Source organism: Triturus cristatus, chromosome 8, assembly GCF_964204655.1.
Source record: "Triturus cristatus chromosome 8, aTriCri1.1, whole genome shotgun sequence".
In the NCBI taxonomy this organism is placed as follows: Eukaryota; Metazoa; Chordata; class Amphibia; order Caudata; family Salamandridae; genus Triturus; species Triturus cristatus.
Genome location: NC_140591.1, coordinates 1,612,891,213 through 1,612,912,324, shown reverse-complemented (window position 1 = coordinate 1,612,912,324; position 21,112 = coordinate 1,612,891,213). Strand labels below are relative to the sequence as shown.

Here is a 21,112-nt window from a genome sequence, read left to right as displayed (position 1 = left end):
AATGGAAACCGATAGGCGGGCTGTAAGCCCACTGCAAGATCACAATAGGTCTTTTGCATCCAGACTACTTAAGCTGTCTGGTAGGTGATCGCTAAAAACCACACAACAGGTGCAAAACCGATTGGGCTCGCAGGAGGCTGTGGAATGTCTGCTTCTGGCGCTTCTGTTGTCATCGCTGGGAATAAGGCCACCTTAAATCCATGGAACTGGAGAGTGACAACAGTTGTGAATCCGGGGACACCGAAGGTGACGCACATAGATGAATGAACTTGTTGTGTCAGGTGTTGTGTTTCATGTGTCCAGTTTTAACTACACCATTTACTGCTCACCCTAACCTCCTTCATTTCTTTACCTTGTGCTGCTGAGTTCATGCTCTCTTTGTTACAGCCTCGTGCCTTCATTAATGATGGCGTGCCTGCAGACTCTCACCAACCCCTTGTCCCTGGGCACCCGCGGTGCATTCCTACTTGCAATGTTGAGTCCTTTTTAATTCATGCCAGTTTACTGGTCTACTTGGACGTGCCAACATCAACAGCAAAGCCTCCAGTTTTTATGAATAAATTGAAGCTGTTGATGACGTTACAGCAGCTCACCCAACAGCAGCACTACCGAACTGTACAATGCCACACTTGCCTTTATGAGAACAATAGATGACTTAAGATGGCTGCCAGTTCTGTCCCTCTGCTGGTGGTTCTAGGTCGCACAGGCAAGGAAGCTAGGAATGCGTTGGGAGTAGAAAGAAGATACTGGATTGGAGAAAACATGAGGGAGGTCATAAGGGGGTCATGGCTTAATTGTGACCAAGTGGAAGTTCACTGTAGGGTGTCGGAAACTGTTGCGAAAATTAGTATGCAAGATAAAAGGAGACGGGCAATGGTGGCAGTCTGGGACCAGGGGAGGCAGAGTGGAAGCAAGCTGGATGAAGGCAGGCGGGTGCGCCGAAGGAGTTCAGATGGAAAACTAGAGATTCATCCATCAGCAACTAGAGCGGCTACGGGCCTCTAATGGCTGGTAAATGCCTTCTGTTCCAACGTTCCAATGTTTGCCTTCACGTTTCTCCCTTTTCAATTTAGAACATTCTACCCTTAGTGGCTATACCGGTTATTAAAGGTCCTCTCCCACGGTATAGGCCCTCGTCTATGGCTCGGGCCTATACTTGGGTTCAGGGTCTTTAATAACCAATATAGCCTTTGGCAGTGTCTGTAAGTCTACATTGACACTGAGTGAAATAATTGTGGCCATGTTCATGTAGGCAAATTTGCCAGACCCAATATTAGAGGCTCAGACGAAGGAAGTTTAAGCACTTTTAGCTCAGCCAGAGCAGAACATTGCTACTGTCCCCGCACTGTATGTCTGAGAGGCTTCTGGCGGTGCTCATTCTGGAGAGAAGCAGAATCCAAGCAATGCACCCACAACCAGAGGACGGCAACGACCACACAGTTAGTAGACTGTGAGGCATGAAGTCCAGAGCGTGTGCAGGTTTGGTACAATCAGGATCACAAACTGTGGGAGAGCAAAAGGAGTTATCTTTCTAGAATAAGGGGGTGCAGCTAACTCATGGTCATACCATGATGGGGGATCCTCAAGAGAAGTGAGAGAAGAGAGTATGTGAATGCCCATCACTGACATCCGCGGCACGGGAGCTCCATGGATGGAGCGTGAACTCATTTAAAGACAATTAGGGCATGACAAGATAATCTGTAATTTCATCATTCTAATAGGTACCAGAGATTCCCTAAAATTCAATAATGAACTTGTACTTTGATAGTGATTAATATCCAACTTGATTGGGACTAATTAAGGTGGTTATTAGAGGGAGCATTAATGATTCTACAAATGAATAGATCACCACAGATGATGTTAATGACTAGGTGGTGAAAGCATTTAAAGGTAATGACATTAAAATACTTTTGGGAAAGGCTGTAGAGCGCAGGCGCTATGCCGTGCTTGGCCCCTATTGCCTATATTATGGCCTATATCGCCTATGGGGAGACTAAGGGCCGATACTCCATCACAAACATGACGGATATCACGTCCACCGAAATATAAATCCCATAGGAGATAATGCACCTGTAATATGGCGGACGAGATATCCATTATGTTTGTGACAGAGATTCCATCCACCAAGATCTAATTCAGATCCTACGTGATGTACTGCTCGAGGTTTCAGTAATTTTTGTAATAATTAGATTAATACCTCACCGGATTATTTTCTTTCTGGTGTCTCTCCAGAGTGGTGCGCCGAGTGATAGGCCATTGTGGGTGCTACTGCGATGGAATGACCAATGTCGGATGCACCACTGTGGGAAGTGTTGTCTCTGTAGCTAGGGAGGTTCTAGCTTGGAGGCCACAGAGCAGCAGACAGGGCTCAGGAGCCTTGTCTGAGAATGTACCACTTAGTACATTGTTGGGGGGGGGGGTGTTGTGTGAAGATAAATTCAATGATATTGGAGGTTTGTAATGACTTTACCGATGCCTCTCTATGCTCCCCCGCTCCCCTCTGTTTATGGACATTCATTAGAGATAGTGTGACTATGAATATGACCATGTAAATGACATTCCCAGGTACACTGACACCTTCTAGCAGAGGAGCGATCATCAGCTGGTTTAAGGTAGACGAATGCATCTTTGTTTGATCAATGTACCAGCAGAGGGCGTATTGGCTACTAGCCTGAACTGTCCTTGGTCACTGGCCACGGCAGAGCAAGCATGTCAAACGTTTCTGCAGGACCCTGGTCAACCAATTGAAATGGGACTGAAAGGGCAAGGAACGTTTTCAAAGTTAAACAAAAATGTCCTGCAGAGGAAAAGATACTAGATCCAGCTTGTGCTGTCTTCTAGTGGGATTATCTAACTCGTCACCAATGACTGGGGCAGCATTCCGTGAAAATCTATACATAACTATGGCCGCACAAGAGTGGGGCTCAGAAAAAGCACAGGGCCTGGGGAATAATGAATCTGACTCCCTTCTCACAGGTCTGCATCAGGCCATAAGGGTATGCCATAGTATACTGCATTGACTGGCATCCTACAGCACGCATGAGGAAAAGGTCTCTTATCTGTACCAATAGTTTTGCTGCTTGAGACTATTTTCGAGTGGACAATATCTAATGGCTGAGATTGGATAAACAGCTTGCTTACAGGCACACAGATTTTAGAGTCCCTGTGGGTAATGAATCCTTATCCATTTTTAGGTCTCGCCTAGGCAGCGCTTGCGCTGTCTCTTTGAGACATGCTGTATTCAGGACATAGACTTTAAGCTTCGCCCGTGTTCCGCACATGTTTTTAATTGACTCCTTTGACTGTCTTTGAGAAATGCTTTTTTTTCTTTGGTTAATGTCTTTAGTAGTCACTCCTTTTCTACTCTTGTAACCTCTCACGAGGAATGCCCCTGTTACATGTGATTTACTTGGTATGTTTTGTTTTCAGTTTCAGAGCACTCTTTTCTTAATGACTTCTTCATCTTAGCTGGGGTTTCAGGCACAACAGCCCGGTCCCTGACCACACATCCCAACACACCCTCTCTTGGGCTGCAGCAGCCTTCTCCTCCTCCCTCCTGCTTGTTATTATTTTCTTAACTTATCATTTATATCATAACTTTCTTTTCTATTTATTTACTTTTGTAGCACTTGTGGCACACCGCACTTTAGCTTAACATATTTAAAGCTAAAGCGCTGCGTGACGTGAATGTACAAAAGTAAATAGATAAGAAATACCGGCGGCTGCCGCCTTTCTTTTCTATTTCTTAACTTTGTTGTACAAAGGAAAAGCACCCTACGCCGGCGACCATCTCTAAATGGTGCTCTGTGTGTCAAATAATCTCACAACTGAGCTTTTTTAAAACAAATTACAAAGTTCTATTATTACTTTACCATTTTAGTAAGATTGTAGGCGGAAGTTGAGTCCCCTTTTTATTGCAAGCTAGATTTTTAGCAAGTGTTTTCCATATCTACAGCTAAGTTTTTATCAAACGGAAGCAACAAAATTGCCAGACTTCTTTCAGATGAACTTGGGTTCCCTGCTTTTACGTTATATGTCTATGAATGTTAGTTGATAAGTATTCCCTACGTGTGTAACCAAATCTAACCTAACAGCCTGCCACGTTTGCTGTAGACGTCACTGTGCGTATAGGTATCTAGCAATAGGCTGTCAAAAGGACAATGTGGAAGCTCAGAGTGTGGTTCTGGGGAGATGGCCAGAGAACAATGGGCAGATGCTCAGAGGAGGGGGTGGGGACAGGAATACAACTGTCCTAACTCAAGCTACACACAGTGCGGTGCAATGTGAGCATTTCTGTGACACCCCTAGCTGTCTGCCGTGCTACGTTCACTTTGTCTGTGTGCCGGGGGTGGGAGAAGATTGAGGATTCAGTTGTGGAGAGGTAGCCCTGGTACACTGCCAGTGCACTAGGTGGTCTAACATAGATTGAATATGCTTGTATACATCTTGTGCATTAGCAATGAGTTTGTCAAGAATCGACAGAGCCACTCGGGTGAGCTTCACGGGCGCAGACCAGATCCTCGGCTGCTCAACCATTTTCAACTTAGTTTACATTTTTGAGCTACCGGGTGCTGTATTTGGACCTGTTTAGGATAGGATGACACTCAATAGAACTTCATTGTATAGGTTTTGCACTCCTACTTATGCCAGAGACTGCCTGCTAAACCAGTACAATAGTTATATTAAAGCGCCTCTGTGGCCCAATTTCTGATGAGGGCCAGTATAGCTGCATATTACTCATTGATTAGATTATGAAGGATCCGATCATTCAGCCCCCACACGTCTCCCCCTTCCCCTTAAAACCCTTAAAGTGACCCAACGATATACTCGTGCACAGCCGTTTTTCAATCCAACATGTAGTGCAGCCCTCCTCGTTGCAGCCCCTCCTAGGTTGTCATCCTCCCTGCTCTTCACTGTGCTGCCCACCTCGCCACCCTCCCCCTTGTTATTCCTAGTTAAAGCACTGTTTTAAAGGGTGCAATACAATAGGCTGTTACTAGGTGTCTCTGTGGAGTTGTAAAGGGACCTCTAGTGGTCACATAAGGTACTGCACCCTTAATGCAATTATAAAGAGAAATATTGCAGCTGGGCATTCATTTCCATTTCTTTTTATAGGAAGTGAGATTTTTGTTAGCTTGTGTTTTAAAAATGCACTATTAAATAAATAACAATTGTGCATATTTAAAATGCAAGCTAACAAACATCTTACTTCCAATAAAAATAAATGAAAACGTATGCTAAGCTAAATCTTTCCCTCCATAATTACATTAAGGGTGCTTCTCTCCCCAACCATTCTTGCGTTGTTTTCTCTTGCCTGTGTGCTTCTCACCCTACCCAGGCTTGTGCTGCTTTCTATCACTTGTGTGCTTCTCTCCCTACCCTTGCGTGTGCCGTTTTCTCTCGCCTGTGTGCTTCTCGCTATACCCATGCACATGTTGCTTTCTCTTGCCAGGGTGCTTCTCTCCATACCCATGCTCATGTTGCTTTCTCTCGCCCATGTGCTTCTCTCCCTACCCATGCTTGTGTTGCCTTCTCTCACCCGGGTGCTTCTCTCCCAACCCATGCTTGTGTTGCTTTCTCTTGCCGGTGTGTTTCTCTCCCCACCCTCTCTTGTGTTTTATCTTGCCTGTGTGCTTCTCTCCCTACCCATGCTCATGTTGCTTTCTCTTACCTGTGTTCTTCACTCCTTACCCATACTTGCGTTGTTTTCTCTCGCCCTGGGTGCTGCTCTCTCTACACATGCTCGTGTTGCTTTCTCTTGCCTGTGTGCTTTTCTCCATACCCATGCTCATGTTGCTTTCTCTTGCCCGTGTGCTTCTCTCCCTACCCATGCTCATGTTGCTTTCTCTCACCTGTGTGCTTCTCTCCCCACCCATGCTCGTGTTGCTTTTTCTCACCCGTGTGCTTCTCTCCCCACCCATGCTTGTGTTGCTTTCTCTTGCCTGTGTGCTTTTCTCCCTACCCAGGGTTGTGTTGTTTTCTCATGCCTGTGTGCTTCTCTCCCTACCCATGCTCATGTTGCTTTTTCTCATCCATCTGCTTCTCTTCCTATCCAGGCTTGTGTTGCTTTCTCTTGCCCGGGTGCTTCTCTCTCCACACATGCTCATGTTGCTTTCTCTTGCCAGTGTGCTTCTCTCCCTACCCATGCTCGTGTTGCTTTCTCTTGTCCATGTGCTTCTGTTCCTACCCATGCTGGTGTTGCTTTCTCTCGCCTGTGTGCTTCTGTTCCTACCCAAGGTCGTGTTGCTTTCTCTCGCCTATGTGCTTCTGTCCCCACCCATGCTCGTGTTGCTTTCTCTCGCCTGTGTGCTTCTCTCCCTACCCATGCTCATGTTGCTTTCTCTCATCTGTGTGCTTCTCTCCCTACCCATGCTCGTGTTGTTTTCTCTCACCCGTGTGCTTCTCTCTCTAACCATGCTCGTGTTGTTTTCGCTCACACGTGTGCTTCTCTCCCTAACCATGCTTGTGTTGTTTTCGCTCACCCGTGTGCTTCTCTCTCTACCCATGCATGTGTCCCGTTCTCTCACCTGTGTGCTTCTCCCTTTGCTTTGAGTTGTTCTCTATTGTGTGCGTCCTTGCCCGCTCTCCATGTTGCTTCGTCCATCACTATGTTGCTACACCTTTCAGCCCACTCCTCCTTACACTCGTTTTTTTTGTACCAAACCATCTTAGGTCAGTAAATAAAAGAAAAAAAAAGGGTGGTGGCATCATTTTGTAGATAGGCACATGCATTTGTCACCCTGAGTGGGACGGATATGCCCAGACGTGGGTCCCGTGCTCTCCATGCCACTGGAATCAAGCTATCCTGGCTGAAGAGGAGTCCTAGGATGCTTGTTTCCAGTCCAGGGTGAAGCAGTTCGGGCTGGACTGTTCCCATGAGGTACAGGGTCAAGACTGATTTGCATATGGCTGGGTCCAAACTGGAATGGCATGGTGAGCAAAAAAACGATGGAGTCAGACCCAGATCTCTGTACTGGGGTGAATGTATGACATTGTTCTGCATTCTGTCCATCAACTGTTGCTTTTGTAGATGGGCACATGCACCAGCACTGAACTACCAAACGAAGCGGCTTCCGTTGCTTCATCAACTCGCCTTTTTTTAATCTAAAGCAATGCTTCACAGCATTGCAGAAACCCATTGGCATGGCCAACAGATCCCAAAGGCAGCACTTATTGGCTTTGCCAATGTTTATTAAAGTTGTAACAATACTACCAAACCTTTTTTTATTTTTATTTCTTTTTATTAGTTTCAACAGTAGTTATACATACATATGCCATTCAGTTATTCCGACAATCACAGAATACATCAGCACCCTATCGAGAGGGAGAAAGCAACATGTACCAAATGACTACATCTCGTTCACCACTCAGCCGCAGTTCAAGTGCCACCGATGGGGATATACATATGTTTCCACAATAGACATTCCGCTTGCCCCACTTCTTGTCCCACTTTTTGGGGTACCCATGTGTTGTAAATACTTCCTTTTCCGTAATCATACATTTGTCTAGCTCTTTCAACCACATTCGGATAGACGGTGGGTCCGTTGCCCCCCATCCCTTTGCTATTTCTCACTTGACTAAGGTATAACCTAGTGTGGCCGTTGTTCTACTTCTGTAAGGTCTGTAGTCATCCAGATATTAAATAGGCCTAGTCTTGGTGTGAGAGTTAGTTCTTTCCCCAATGTGGTCTGAATATGTGTCGTGGCCCCCTCCTATATGCGCTGCAACTCAGGGCACTCCCAGATCATATGGTAAAAAGTAGCTGTGAGCTGGCATCCCCTGAGGCAAAGCGCATCCGACCTAGCGCCTATTTTTGCCAAAATAACCCCTGTTAAATATGATCTATGTAGGATCCTAAGTTGTATCAGTCTGAAGCGGAGGGTGACAGCCACTTCTTTGGGGGAAATTAAAGCCATTTGCCAGTGCTCGTCGTCGATTGGCCCCAAGTCCCCCTGCTACTGCTCTCTAAGTTTGTGGAATGTATTGGGTAGGTTATTGCATAATTTTTTTGTAGGTCAGTGATATGGCTTTCGAGTGTAGCAGTCCATCAAGCAGTCGGTCCTCTAGCGCTGACAACTCTGGTATATCTGTGAGATCTGGAAAGGCTGCCGTGAGTGTGTGTCTAATTTGCAAGTACCTGAACATTTACCCTTGGGCCATTTGATATTGTCCCCGGAGCTCTTCAAACCTCAGGATCGACCCTTTTTTAATCAGATCTCCGACGACGGAGATCCCAATTGTGTCCCATTTGTCGAAACCTGGTTGATAACAGAGAGAACCAAGTCTCTGGGCATACCACAATGGCGTCGCTTTTGTGAGGACATTCGAGCAACCCAGACGTGAGTTCACCTGGTGCCAAATCATTATAGTGTGAGAGGTAGGCCTAAAGTATTGCCCTTTTCTGACATTTGAATATAGTGCTCCTAAGAAACCTGCTCGCCCAGTCTGATATCTGTGCAGTAAGTAGGCAGGATTGTTCGGGGGGCGGTATATCCACTGGTTTATTACCACCAATTGTGACGCCCAATAATTGAGTCTAAGATCTGCGAGGGCTATTCCCCCATCGTACCATCCTTTCGTTAACTTTTTCATTGCAATACGAGGGGCCTTGCCATCCCATAGTAGTGTACGAACTTCACTTTCTACTGCTGAGAAGTATGCATCTGGGACTCGGTGCGGGCAGTTCTGGAGAATATACAAAAAGCGTGGGCCAGCATCTTGAATAGGGCTGTGCGACCTACTAGGGATAGAGGCAGGGACCTCCAATGTTTCACGTCTGCTCGCAGCCGGGCCAACGGAAGAGCTAAATTGTGATTATAAAAAAGGGTTGGGTCGGATGTTACAAATATTCCCAAATAGCGGAAGCCCTCCGTTGCCACCTCCACCGTACAGTTCACCGGAAGACGAGGGACTAGGCCCCGGAGCACTAACAACACCGACTTACTCCAATCCAACCCTTTTTAGGTCTCGCCTGACCCGGCGCATGCTCTGGTCTGGTGAGACTTATTGAGAGGGCTCCAAAAAGTGCTACCAGGCCAGCATAGAGCTACAGTGCAAGTGCGCGGGGGCGCACGCCGCGCTGACCGCGATTACTTTCACTTTCGCGGCCCCACGGCCGCTTTGATGTTTGATCATGATCGCGATCACTTTCGCGGCCGCACGGCCGATTGGCATAGCCAATAGGTCTGACTTTTGGGACCTTATAAGTATTTAGTTATGCAACTGTTGCATGGCTAAACACTTATAAGGTCCCAAAGGCGAGACCTATTGGCTATGCCAATGCTTGTTAAAGGGTGGCATCAATTTGTCTCCAACAAAAGTAAGTACTGGTGTTATAACTCTCATAGGTTGGCATGGAGACGTTTGATGATTACAATTAGGTATATTTAAAGTATTTTTAAAATGGCAAACTTTTGTTCCATTTATATAAAAACTTAATTTTATCAACCAAAATGTGTATTTTTATCAGATGATGGCCTTTCAATATGGGCTCAACCACCCACTCAAGGTCGAATCTTGACTCCTTGTTAAATAGTTCCCCTTTTAATTTAATTTTTACTACTTTTTTTAACGCTCCAGTAGACTTTGATTGGAACTCGCAGACTTCAATGTTAAGCATTGATGGCAATAGACTTCCATCAACATTTAAACTTCAGTTTTCCCATTTTTCTTTTTGAGCTTTTATACAATTTTTAGTATCAAAATCCAGTTCTGGCAGCCCCTCACACCAGAGCTCTTCTGTCCTCTCACCAAGTGTGAGAAAGTACCAGTACTCACCCCATCCACTGCGCTGATGGTGAAATCGTAACTGCGCATGCCCTCGTCGCGGTCCAGGCTCTGAGCCGTACACAGCTCCCCCGTCTGCTTGTGGATGCGGAATTGGGTGGGCACCATACTGCCAATGCCCGAGCCCAGGGAATAGGTAATCGTCCCGAAGGTGCCACTGTCCGCATCAGCTGCAGAGACCTATGGGCGGAAGGAGGGAAGAGTGAGGCTGCGCAATCTTTACCAAAGTGAAAACTTAACCTAATATTTGTAAAATCTTCATCGACTGATTAATAAATACTCATTACAATATTTGGAGCATTAACAGCTGGAATCACAGCTGTGCAAAGAATCAATTAAAATCAAATGCAAAAATAGATAAAATAAGGAAAGACCACTTAAATGTCATCATTTTCAACAGATATTAGGGATAGCCCGCCGCACTAGAACATCGATACCACATAAACAACTTAAAGTAGCTTGTCTGTTGTCTGTAATTATCTTAGTTTCCATGGTCCTTGCCTTGCTAATAAGATATCTCCATGCTTGCACCCTTTTTTCCCTAACTCCACATCTATAAAGTGACCATGTGCGTATTCCGCTGTGCTATAAACCGTATTAAAATAAATGGATAAAATTCCTCAATGCCCATCACTTTTAATACAGACGTATATAAAGTGCCTCAAAGCAGTTAAGTGCTTACGTGCAGTGCCTTAGTGCGACCCAAACTTTATTTCCATCAGTGGGCAGCATGTCAATATGGATCTTCTGATTGTTCTAATAATACCTACTCTCCATTTAATTCCAAATTTCGTTTTTTTCTGCTATAAAGAAATACTTGACAAATTGTCTCATTAAATGGATTAATTTCCCAGAAAGTATCAGGAATAGATTGTTCGTTAAGCGCTTTCAAAAGTGTTTAAAAGTATTTCTATTTCTGCCCCAATTATCACATGGAAAGAGATTAAATGTATTTAGACTCTTAGTTAAGTAAGACTTCCACCCACTTGCATAGTCGGGTTTAGTCAATTCTTGTCAACACAAATTTGCAAGGCTGCGAGAATCAGATGAAATCAAGGAGTGTAAGCTTTTTAAGAATGCTGTTTGCCTTACTAATGTTTGACTTGACATGCCAAATTCCAATCGGATATTTGCATGTCCAATATTTTTAGAAATCCTAAAAGTAGATTTTAAAACCTTCATTTGTAAATTATCAAAAATTTCAGAATCCTTGCCTCGGAAAATTGCAGACCCATAAGCCAAGGCGGGAATCGTCTTGGCCTTCATAAAATTAACTAACTGCTCGTACCTAGGGCATGAGAGTTTATCTCGCAGATTTCTAAAAGCGAATGCAAGAGGTGTAGCTTTGGCCTTTAAATTGGTTAAATGATATTTAAACGTAACCAGATCATCATATATGATTCCCAAGTATTTGGAGGTTTTTACTGTTTCAATCACTAGTCCGTTTGTTTTCCATACATGCGAACCCGGGATTGTTGGCCTTGTAGTTATAATATTGTTTTTGAACATTCGATTGTAAGCCATTTGCTAAAATATAGTTGAAAAAGAACGTATTAGCCTCTGTAGGCGTATTGGGGTGTGGCTAAGCAATGGTGTATCATTGGCATACTGCAAATAGTTTATGTTCAATCCAGAAAGATTAGGTGAATGGGGAGTAGCATTCTGTAAATACAAAGGCAAATTTGCAATAAAAAGATTAAGTAAGCAAGAGGCTAAAACATAAACTTACTTCGAACCGCTAAAAGTTTTAATACGGCGAGTAGTACAAGTGCCACACCCCATTTACACTGGGACCCAAGTATTTGAATATAACAAAACAATCATGTCCAGTAGTTTTTTGGGTATACCCCAAGCTGCCATCTATTTCCAAAGTATGTTACGGGGCACAGAGTCAAAAGCAGCTTTCAAGTCTATGAAGCAAATATATTACTTTTTTTTTTTACTTTTCACTGCTCGCAGCTTGAGGGGTATTAGATTGGTGATCAATGAGTGGCCTCTTCTAACCCTGGTTTGAAAGATCAGAATTATCTTAAGTGAGTCGGCCCAATCTTCCAAATCCTTAAGGAAACACGTCGCAAAGATTTTCCCCTCCACATCATTTAGAGATCTGGGGGATAGTTAGCAGGATTGTCGGGGCGACCATTCTTGTAGACGGGTTGGATATTACTCCCCTGCCAAGAGTCTGGGATTACTTTGAGCATGACGGGGTCTTTAAACAGGGGTGTGAAGATTGTTGCCGACAGATCTGATTTGCTCTTGAACCCCGCATCTGGAATTCCATTTGGACCTGGAGCGCCGTTTGATTCAATCCTGCCCATCATTTTTATGGTCTCCTTCTCTTGTATAGAGTCCAATAAAAGTTGAAATTCATCATGGAGTTTTTCATGCAATTTTTAATTTGACTTATCCCCTCGAATAACTAATAACTATCGTTGGATAATATTTTCAATATCCGTGACTAGTACGTTTCCATTCAATTTGGAGAGGTAAGAATCCCAACTTGATTCTGAGACATTCCCGCTATTAGTTCGCCTACGACCATGCTCATTAATTGTTCCCCAAAAAGCTTTTCAGTTGTTAGTTTTACTGGTATAGTGCAACTTTATCCATATTTCTTCATGGTAGTCCCTTTTTGCTTTCCAGATCTCATTCTTATGTTTCCTCAAGTTTGCTAATAGTTGTGTATGAACTCAATTTGGTTGTTTATATATTGTCCTTGCCGCTTTATTAAGAGCCTTCCTTTGAAGGTGTAATAAATTTATGCGTGTACCACCTGTTCTCTCTTGGTCTCATTGAGTTTCAGCTAGCTGTTGTTTTACGGAGGGCGGAGGCCTGTTAGTGAGGAACATAGACCGGGCCAAATTACCACTATTGGTTTTTCTTCTTGGAACTCTCCGAAAGCCAGATCTATCTTCATTTCCGCAAAGGCCAAGATCTCTGATTGGTTAACTGCGTGCCATATCATTCACCTTAGATTAAATATATATTAGGGTATTGTTGGGTCAAGGTATCGATCCCTTCCCAAAGGTAATATTGTTTACAACATGAACAATGGACTGGCCTAGCAACAGTTCACTCAATGCCGCACCAGAAACAGAATGAGGAAAGTGTGTTGCATTTTCACTTTGATCGTTTCTGAATCCACAGACCTGTGTTTCCAAAACCCTACATGTAGTAATATTAAAAATTTCTGATCAAGATAATATTTGCAATACATTTCGATTTTCCTACACCTGGGGCCTGGAAACAGGAACTATTGCATGTGGGTCTGACAATACTTCAGTGCAGTGCACTTTATCCGATTTTGCATCCTGTCTTCTGGGCCGAGACCTTCTTTTTTGCTCTTAAGTCTGCATAAGTCAAATCTGAGATATCACAAAGAAGGGTTTATATTTCTGCAGTCCCTAGGTTTCCCAGAAATATGTTATGCGTAATTAAATTTTATAAAATCATCCTTTTATGTTAGGATAAGATATGAATCCCAATAAATAGAAATTAATAGATGATATGTTGACATAGAAAGTTTCGATTTTAACTTTTCTGCGATAATTATGTCTTAAAACTGTACTGTGAACAAATCAACGTATGTTGTTCCATGGACATTAATGTTAAATGTTACTGTACTGTAATTTTTATTGTAATTTATGCGCTTTTAGGGCTCGGGACGAATAAAGAGTTGCTTTATTTTGATTTGAATGGTAGAGCAAAATATTGGCATCTACAAAAAAATATCAATCCAAAGCAATCAGTACTATAATAAGTGTGAGCCTGAGATGCCGGTATAAAAGCCTGTCTCTACTTTCCTTTTCACAGGCGAGTTGTGGCGCATCCAGTTGCTTGTGATGTAGAGTGAGAGAAGGGCCCAGGGGTCTCTATGGAGACATGGACCACGCAGAGATGGCTTGAACCCGCAGAAGGCTCTCAAAAGGGGCAGAAAATGGAATTGGTAACACGAGCACCAGCCGGCACTCCCTCCTCCGAGCCTGCACTCCCTCCTCAGAGCCTGCACTCCCTCCTCAGGGCCTGCACTCCCTCCTCAGAGCCTGCACTCCCTCCTCAGAGCCTGCACTCCCTCCTCAGAGCCTGCACTCCCTCCTCAGAGCCTGCACTCCCTCCTCAGGGCCTGCACTCCCTCCTCCGAGACATACAAAGGTTCAGAGCCTGCACCCCCTGCACTGATCTATCACACTTTCAGAGCCGGCACTCCCTCCTCAGAGCCTGCACTCCCTCCTCAGGGCCTGCACTCCCTCCTCAGAGCCTGCACTCCCTCCTCAGAGCCTGCACTCCCTCCTCAGTGCCTGCACTCCCTCCTCAGGGCCTGCACTCCCTCCTCAGGGCCTGCACTCCCTCCTCAGGGCCTGCACTCCCTCCTCAGAGCCTGCACTCCCTCCTCAGGGCCTGCACTCCCTCCTCAGGGCCTGCACTCCCTCCTCAGAGCCTGCACTCCCTCCTCAGAGCCTGCACTCCCTCCTCAGGGCCTGCACTCCCTCCTCAGAGCCTGCACTCCCTCCTCAGAGCCTGCACTCCCTCCTCAGGGCCTGCACTCCCTCCTCAGAGCCTGCACTCCCTCCTCAGGGCCTGCACTCCCTCCTCAGAGCCTGCACTCCCTCCTCAGAGCCTGCACTCCCTCCTCAGAGCCTGCACTCCCTCCTCAGGGCCTGCACTCCCTCCTCAGAGCCTGCACTCCCTCCTCAGAGCCTGCACTCCCTCCTCAGTGCCTGCACTCCCTCCTCAGAGCCTGCACTCCCTCCTCATGGCCTGCACTCCCTCCTCAGGGCCTGCACTCCCTCCTCAGAGCCTGCACTCCCTCCTCAGGGCCTGCACTCCCTCCTCAGGGCCTGCACTCCCTCCTCAGAGCCTGCACTCCCTCCTCAGAGCCTGCACTCCCTCCTCAGAGCCTGCACTCCCTCCTCAGAGCCTGCACTCCCTCCTCAGAGCCTGCACTCCCTCCTCAGGGCCTGCACTCCCTCCTCAGAGCCTGCACTCCCTCCTCAGAGCCTGCACTCCCTCCTCAGAGCCTGCACTCCCTCCTCAGAGCCTGCACTCCCTCCTCAGGGCCTGCACTCCCTCCTCAGGGCCTGCACTCCCTCCTCAGGGCCTGCACTCCCTCCTCAGGGCCTGCACTCCCTCCTCAGAGCCTGCACTCCCTCCTCAGAGCCTGCACTCCCTCCTCAGGGCTTGCACTCCCTCCTCAGAGCCTGCACTCCCTCCTCAGAGCCTGCACTCCCTCCTCAGGGCCTGCACTCCCTCCTCAGAGCCTGCACTCCCTCCTCAGAGACTACACTCCCTCTTCAGAGCCTGCACTCCCTCCTCAGGGCCTGCACTCCCTCCTCAGGGCCTGCACTCCCTCCTCAGAGCCTGCACTCCCTCCTCAGAGCCTGCACTCCCTCCTCAGGGCCTGCACTCCCTCCTCAGAGCCTGCACTCCCTCCTCAGAGCCTGCACTCCCTCCTCAGGGCCTGCACTCCCTCCTCAGAGCCTGCACTCCCTCCTCAGAGCCTGCACTCCCTCCTCAGGGCCTGCACTCCCTCCTCAGAGCCTGCACTCCCTCCTCAGAGCCTGCACTCCCTCCTCAGAGCCTGCACTCCCTCCTCAGAGTCTGCACTCCCTCCTAAGGGCCTGCACTCCCTCCTCAGAGCCTGCACTCCCTCCTCAGAGACTACACTCCCTCTTCAGAGCCTGCACTCCCTCCTCAGGGCCTGCACTCCCTCCTCCGAGACATAAAACTTTCAGAGCATGCATTCCCAGCACTGATCTATCACACTTTCAGAGCCTGCACTCCCTCCTCAGAGCTTGCACTCCCTCCTCAGAGCCTGCACTCCCTCCTCAGAGCTTGCACTCCCTCCTCAGAGCCTGCACTCCCTCCTAAGGGCCTGCACTCCCTCCTCCGAGACATAAAACTTTCAGAGCATGCATTCCCAGCACTGATAAGTTCAGAGACTGCGCCTTCTGAGCCTCTCAAGTACTTGGCACAGTACAAAGTCAGTGCCTCAGGTTTGCTGTTAAAGTTTCCTTTTGTTTAAACTCCTATTATTAACTTTGTAGAATAATTGTGTTTTTCTTTTCCAAACTTTCCTGGCTGGAGCTGTAAGGAATGATTCCAGGACATGCCTGGCCCTGAAGGGCGCTCGTCCATACAAAGGAAAGTGAAGGATGAAAAGGAGATGGCGTGAAAGTGGAAGTGTTAAGGGATGCGATGCTTTCTACCCATTCTGAAGGCCTGTGGGGCAGATATTGCGGCCCCAGGTGTGAATGCCAGCGACCAAGCGCTTCATCCTTTTGTAGACTCCAGAGCCAGATATTACTTCTGCAGCACTGGATGTCTGTACTCCAGAGCCTGCACTCCTTCTGTGAGCCCTACAAGTCCTATATTACTGCCCCAACAGTGAGTGCCTGTACTCCAGAGCTTCTACCCCTTTTGTGAGCCCTACAAGTCCTATATTACTGCCTCAACGGTGGATGACTGGACTCCAGAGCCTCTACCCCTTCTGTGAGCCCTAAAAGCCCTATGTTACATCCTCAACGGTGGGTGCATGTACTCCAGGGCCTCTACCCCTTCTGTGATACCAACAAACCCTAAATTACTGCCTCAACAGGGGATGCCTGTAGTCCAGAGCGTCTACCCCTTCTGTGATACCAACCAACCAACCCTAAATTACTGCCCCAACAGTGAGTTCCTGCCCTCTAGATCGTCTAGAGGTGGGCGAGCCAACACATGAACAGGTAGAGCTGAGCCGAGCCAAGGGTCTGGCTGGGGTCTAAGAAGCCGTGCACAAGCAGTGCCTTGAAAGTAATTGGCATCTAAATCATGCAACAAACACCAAGTGTATATATGATAGTCTGTTTAAAATTTATAAAAAGCCATTTCTTTAACATGCAGAAGTGTTTCACTTTATTAATTTCACCAGATTATTTTATTACAGCGCACACCCATAACTCATATATTAAAAGTTGCTCTCATATGTGCAACAAAGAAAAAGAATGCTTTATAAAATAACATTTTTGCTTAAGACATGGGTAATCAGAAATATTTTCTCAGGGGCTAACAAACTGCAGTCTGGGGTGTGCTTGAGGGCCGCGTTGATGCTGGGCCATCCCCAAGGAGACGGGGAGGGTTGGGAGACTATCAGGGCAGTTAAAAAACAACGCCTTTTCAATACTGAATAATGAGAGATTAAGAAATAAAACAGGGGAATGTATTTTCTTCATTGGCTTTTGTTGAAACCGATGCAATTTTAGTTGGGAGACACCTACTATAAAGCCAATTTTAGCTTAACAAATCTGAAGGCTCGTGCCTGAATCGGATCTAAAAGCCTAGAGCCAGAAAACAAAATTGTTAAAAATGACAGCAAAAAATGGAACTCGGGCAGCTCTTATTTCTCCGCTGCTCTTTCCTAGAAGAATGTCTGCGGGCCACAGGGAGAGGTCTGCCGTACTTTGAGTATCACTGGCCTAAGATCACACAATGTGACCAAACGGGGAAGCCAGGATTGTCCAGGTTTTCTAGGTCTGTTTACTATGGAATTTACAAGCTACATAGCTACATCGTTCTCCTTTTTACCAGCAAAGGCTTGGGCTTTGTTTTTATTCCTTGGTGCATGATTGCTGGGTGTGGGTGGCAGCCAGAAGCCACATTAAAGCTCGGCTCGTTTTGGGCTCGTGGATTCACGAGGACCTCGAGCTGGGCTCTGACGCCGCATGAGGTCCTCTGTGACACTCGAGGCCAAACGTTCCGCGCTTTCATGTGTCTTCTACTTTCCAACTCCCTCGAAGCTCTTGCTCTTAGAGTTTAAAAAGCACACATTTCTGATGGTAACAAGGGGGGGGGGGGGGGGGGGAAAGATAGTCATCTAGTGTCTGAATTGCATAATATAAAACCGGAAAACCTGGAACCAATCCTGGCGTCCCCACTTGCTTTAAATGTGTATCTTCATTGACCCGCCTTTTACTCCGTGTTCACGCGTGCGAGCTCCTTTAAATGTGTGAGCTGGGGACGTCCAATGTAGAAACAAACCTGTTTGATTTAACAAGCCGAAAACTGTTGCTCTATGTTAAGAACCTCGGCCGAATATTTGATACAGGTGACTACTGACGTGGCTCTGAGTTGAATTCTGACCCTTGTCATCGCGAGGGCAGAAGTGTGCCTAAGTCCAAGTTCAGTTTAAAAATGATCCCTTTTAATATTTGCCTCTCAAAACATTGCTATAATTTGATGCACCAAGGCGAAACGCTCTGCGTGTTCAACAAATACACGTTTTGGATTTTTTAAAGAGATTTCCCCATATTTGCTCATGATGTTTGTTGCATGATTTACAGCCAACTATTTCCAGTCCGACTTGTGCGCGGGCTCTTGGAGCCACACTCTGGCTCGGCTCGCCCTGTTAATTTGTTGGCTCGCCCACCTCTACTTCTTTCAGCCCTATTATGATCTGCAGCCTTCCGGGACCATCTGGCACCCATCAGCCTCTCTGCTGTGAGGTCTGGGTTCTCTCTCTTCCTCTCTGGACCCTCCCACTTGCCCCCCCCCCGACCCCATGGTTCCCCGCGTGCACCTTATAAATGAACACAACACCTTTGCGTAGAGTCCTATCAGATGCGCCATGAATCCCCCCTCTCTCGCGGCGCCTCGGCCGCCATGATGGATCATTACAGACTAGGCCCGCTCCTGCCTCCGGAGCTCTGGCGCAGGCCCAGGGCGCCGGCCGTGAACGCCCCGCTGGCCCCGGCGATGACACTTTGTTGGACCCCGTTCTGACTTATTTACGGAGTTTCGCGAGCCTCCATCACTAGAAAGTCAGGGCCCCGTGGCCAGCAGAGCTGGGGGCGCTCATGGACCAAGAGCACCTGCCGCTGGTGAGGGGCCACGGGATACGGGCAGGGGCCTGCCGAGACCCCGGCATCCTGGCCACTATGGGCCCTCAAGGCGGGGTGAGGTAGTCGCAACACTGATGTGAGGCAGCAGTGACTCGGTGTTTGCACCGATAGCAGCCCCCAGGAGGAAGGAGGCCCTCCGAGACAGCACCGAGCTGGCATGGGTGCAAGTAGAGGGGCACGGAAGGGGAGCACTTGACCCGGGCCTGGAGGTCAGCGTGGGGTCAGATGTAGATCATATAGACGTTTTAATTACCAGCATTCCATAAAGGGGGGAGGGGGTGGATCACAAGCTGGAAGAGATGAGCAGAGGTCTCTCTGGACCTCTGGGAGGGAAAGTCCAATCACTTTGTGTAAGCCTAGGGCAGAGTGCAGCAGGCACCGAACCCAGCATGCTACCTGAAGGGGGTCACAGGCACACGGCCCATGTGACTTCAGGCCCACTCAGACACCGCCACCAAGAAGGCCTGCCAGGGGTTAGGCGTCAAGCAGCTGCCCGGCGCCAGAGCCCCATGAACCAGCAAGAGGCCCTACGAAGCTCCAGCAGGCAGCCCCTAGGGCAGCTGCCGCCATGTTATATGGGGTCTGAAGTACATGTACCTGGCGGGGTGTGGAGGATAGCGGGGTCACACACCGAACAGCTTCCCCACCAGAAGCTCAAGCACACTCAAGTGCATTCAGACTCAAACAATGCCACCTTCAACCCCCCCCCTGCTTTCAGAAGAAGAGGCGGGGGCTCCCCACTGGACCTCTAGTGGCCGAGGCATGCCCAGGGCCCCACAGCACTCGCTGTGGGGAGGTGGTCCCAAGAGAAGATGGAGCTTGGGGGGGGGGGGGGGGGGCTGAAGAATGACACCATGCAGGTGCCCTCCTGCACCCGCACACCCAGGCCAACCCAGTCACCAGAATCTATGTCACGTCTCCAGTGTGCTGAGGGGGTCCCTCGATCGGCTCAGGTAGAATGAGGGGTGTACGGGGCCTCGCGCCCGGCACGCTAGACACCAGCAGCCCGTCCTTCCGCCGTGTCGAGACTCACCTCATCTCAGGTAATATGAGGGGGTGTAGGGGCACCTCAGTGAGCCCTAATAAATAAATAAACAAATAAAACGAATTACATTGCTAATTAGTTTCATTTATTTATGTACTTACCTCTGTTCGGCCGCATGCCGGAGTTTACTACACCCTACCCTGCTCCGCCCCACCACCCCGTAGCACTCCCACCAGGAGCCGCTACTGGCAGCTGTCCCCCCTCTCCCCTCCTGTCGAGGCTCACCTCGGCTCAGGTAGTATGGTGGGCCCTCAGCTCAGGTAGTATGGTGGGCCCCGGGGGAAGCACAGTCGCAGACTAGTCTTCCCCTGGGGTCTTTCGCGCAGGGGAGGACCAGGCAGGGTCAAGGGGTGGGGTTTAGGGGGTGGGTATAAGAATGCAGGGGAGGAAGGCAACTTCCTCTTCCTGCATTTTCGGCACCATTGGGAGGGCATAGTTAGCGAAGGGGGTTGTAAGTGTAGGACCAGTAGGTGTGGAGCGTGGGTGGAATCCGCAGTGCCACTGGCCGGTGGTATTGGGCATCTGTGTTGCAGCGTTCGAGGAGGATTTGCGAAATGTCGGAGGTGTCTTCCGAGGAGGTGCAGGAGGCCCTGAGGGCGGCTGCTGGCCCGCGCCGGCCAGGAGGACCTCCTCCGGCCTGGAGTGCTAGGTGAGGCGTGGGTGGGGATGACGCGGGCCCCGCGGGTGGCCTCCGCGGGTGTGGCGGCAGTGGTAGCGGCTTGTCTCGATGAGCCGCTGCCGCTGGGGAGAGGCGCGTCAGGGTGGGGGAGGGGCCCGGGGAGAAAAAGACTGGGCGCGGATGCCGGCGTAAGACCCTGCCTCCGTGGCTCGAATTCCGCAGCTCGAGTTTCGAGCACAGGGGGCAGTGGTTGGGGCCCTCAAGAGTGCCGGTGCCCACTGGGTAGCTGCTGACAAAGTGCGAGGGGAGTGCGCAGGTGGAGCTGGAGGGGGGGTGGCAACGGGGCCTTTGCTCGTCCCGGGTCCAAAGCTTATGAAGCAGGTGCAAGGCAGCATGGGTGGGGGAGCAGGGGGGTCCCGGGGGCCATGCTTGGAGACACCAGTTGTCGAGGGGGGAAAGGGGGTTGTGGAGGCTTATGTGGGGCAATGGGTGGACGCTCCCATTAACCTATCTAGGGGGTCAAGAGCAGGTACCCCTGCGTCAGTGGGGGGTGTGGTGGAGTCCTCTGGGGTGGTGTTCGAGGCCGGGGCTGGGAGAGAGGCCCCTTGTCAGGTTCTGGCACCGGTGCCTGGGATGCGGCAGTATGGCAGTGGGGTGCAGGGCTATTGCCCTCCCCCTGGTGGGATGCATTGGCTTGGGAGGACAGGATCAGGGAGCAGCACCAATTGGCACAGCAGAATGAGTCGCGGTTGGCAGAGCAGAATGCGTCCAGGGTAGGGGCGGTCTGGG

General features: G+C 48.6%; 1 protein-coding gene across 1 annotated transcript in view; it reads right to left on the bottom strand.

The window, feature by feature from the left end:
• DCHS1 (dachsous cadherin-related 1) overlaps positions 1-21,112 on the bottom strand; it is a 357,645-nt gene that overhangs the window by 64,159 nt on the left and 272,374 nt on the right. Inside the window, exon 3 of the mRNA XM_085623531.1 lies at positions 9,778-9,966. Within this exon, the coding sequence (XP_085479657.1) occupies positions 9,778-9,966 (189 nt within the window). The remainder of the gene's footprint in view (positions 1-9,777; positions 9,967-21,112) is intronic.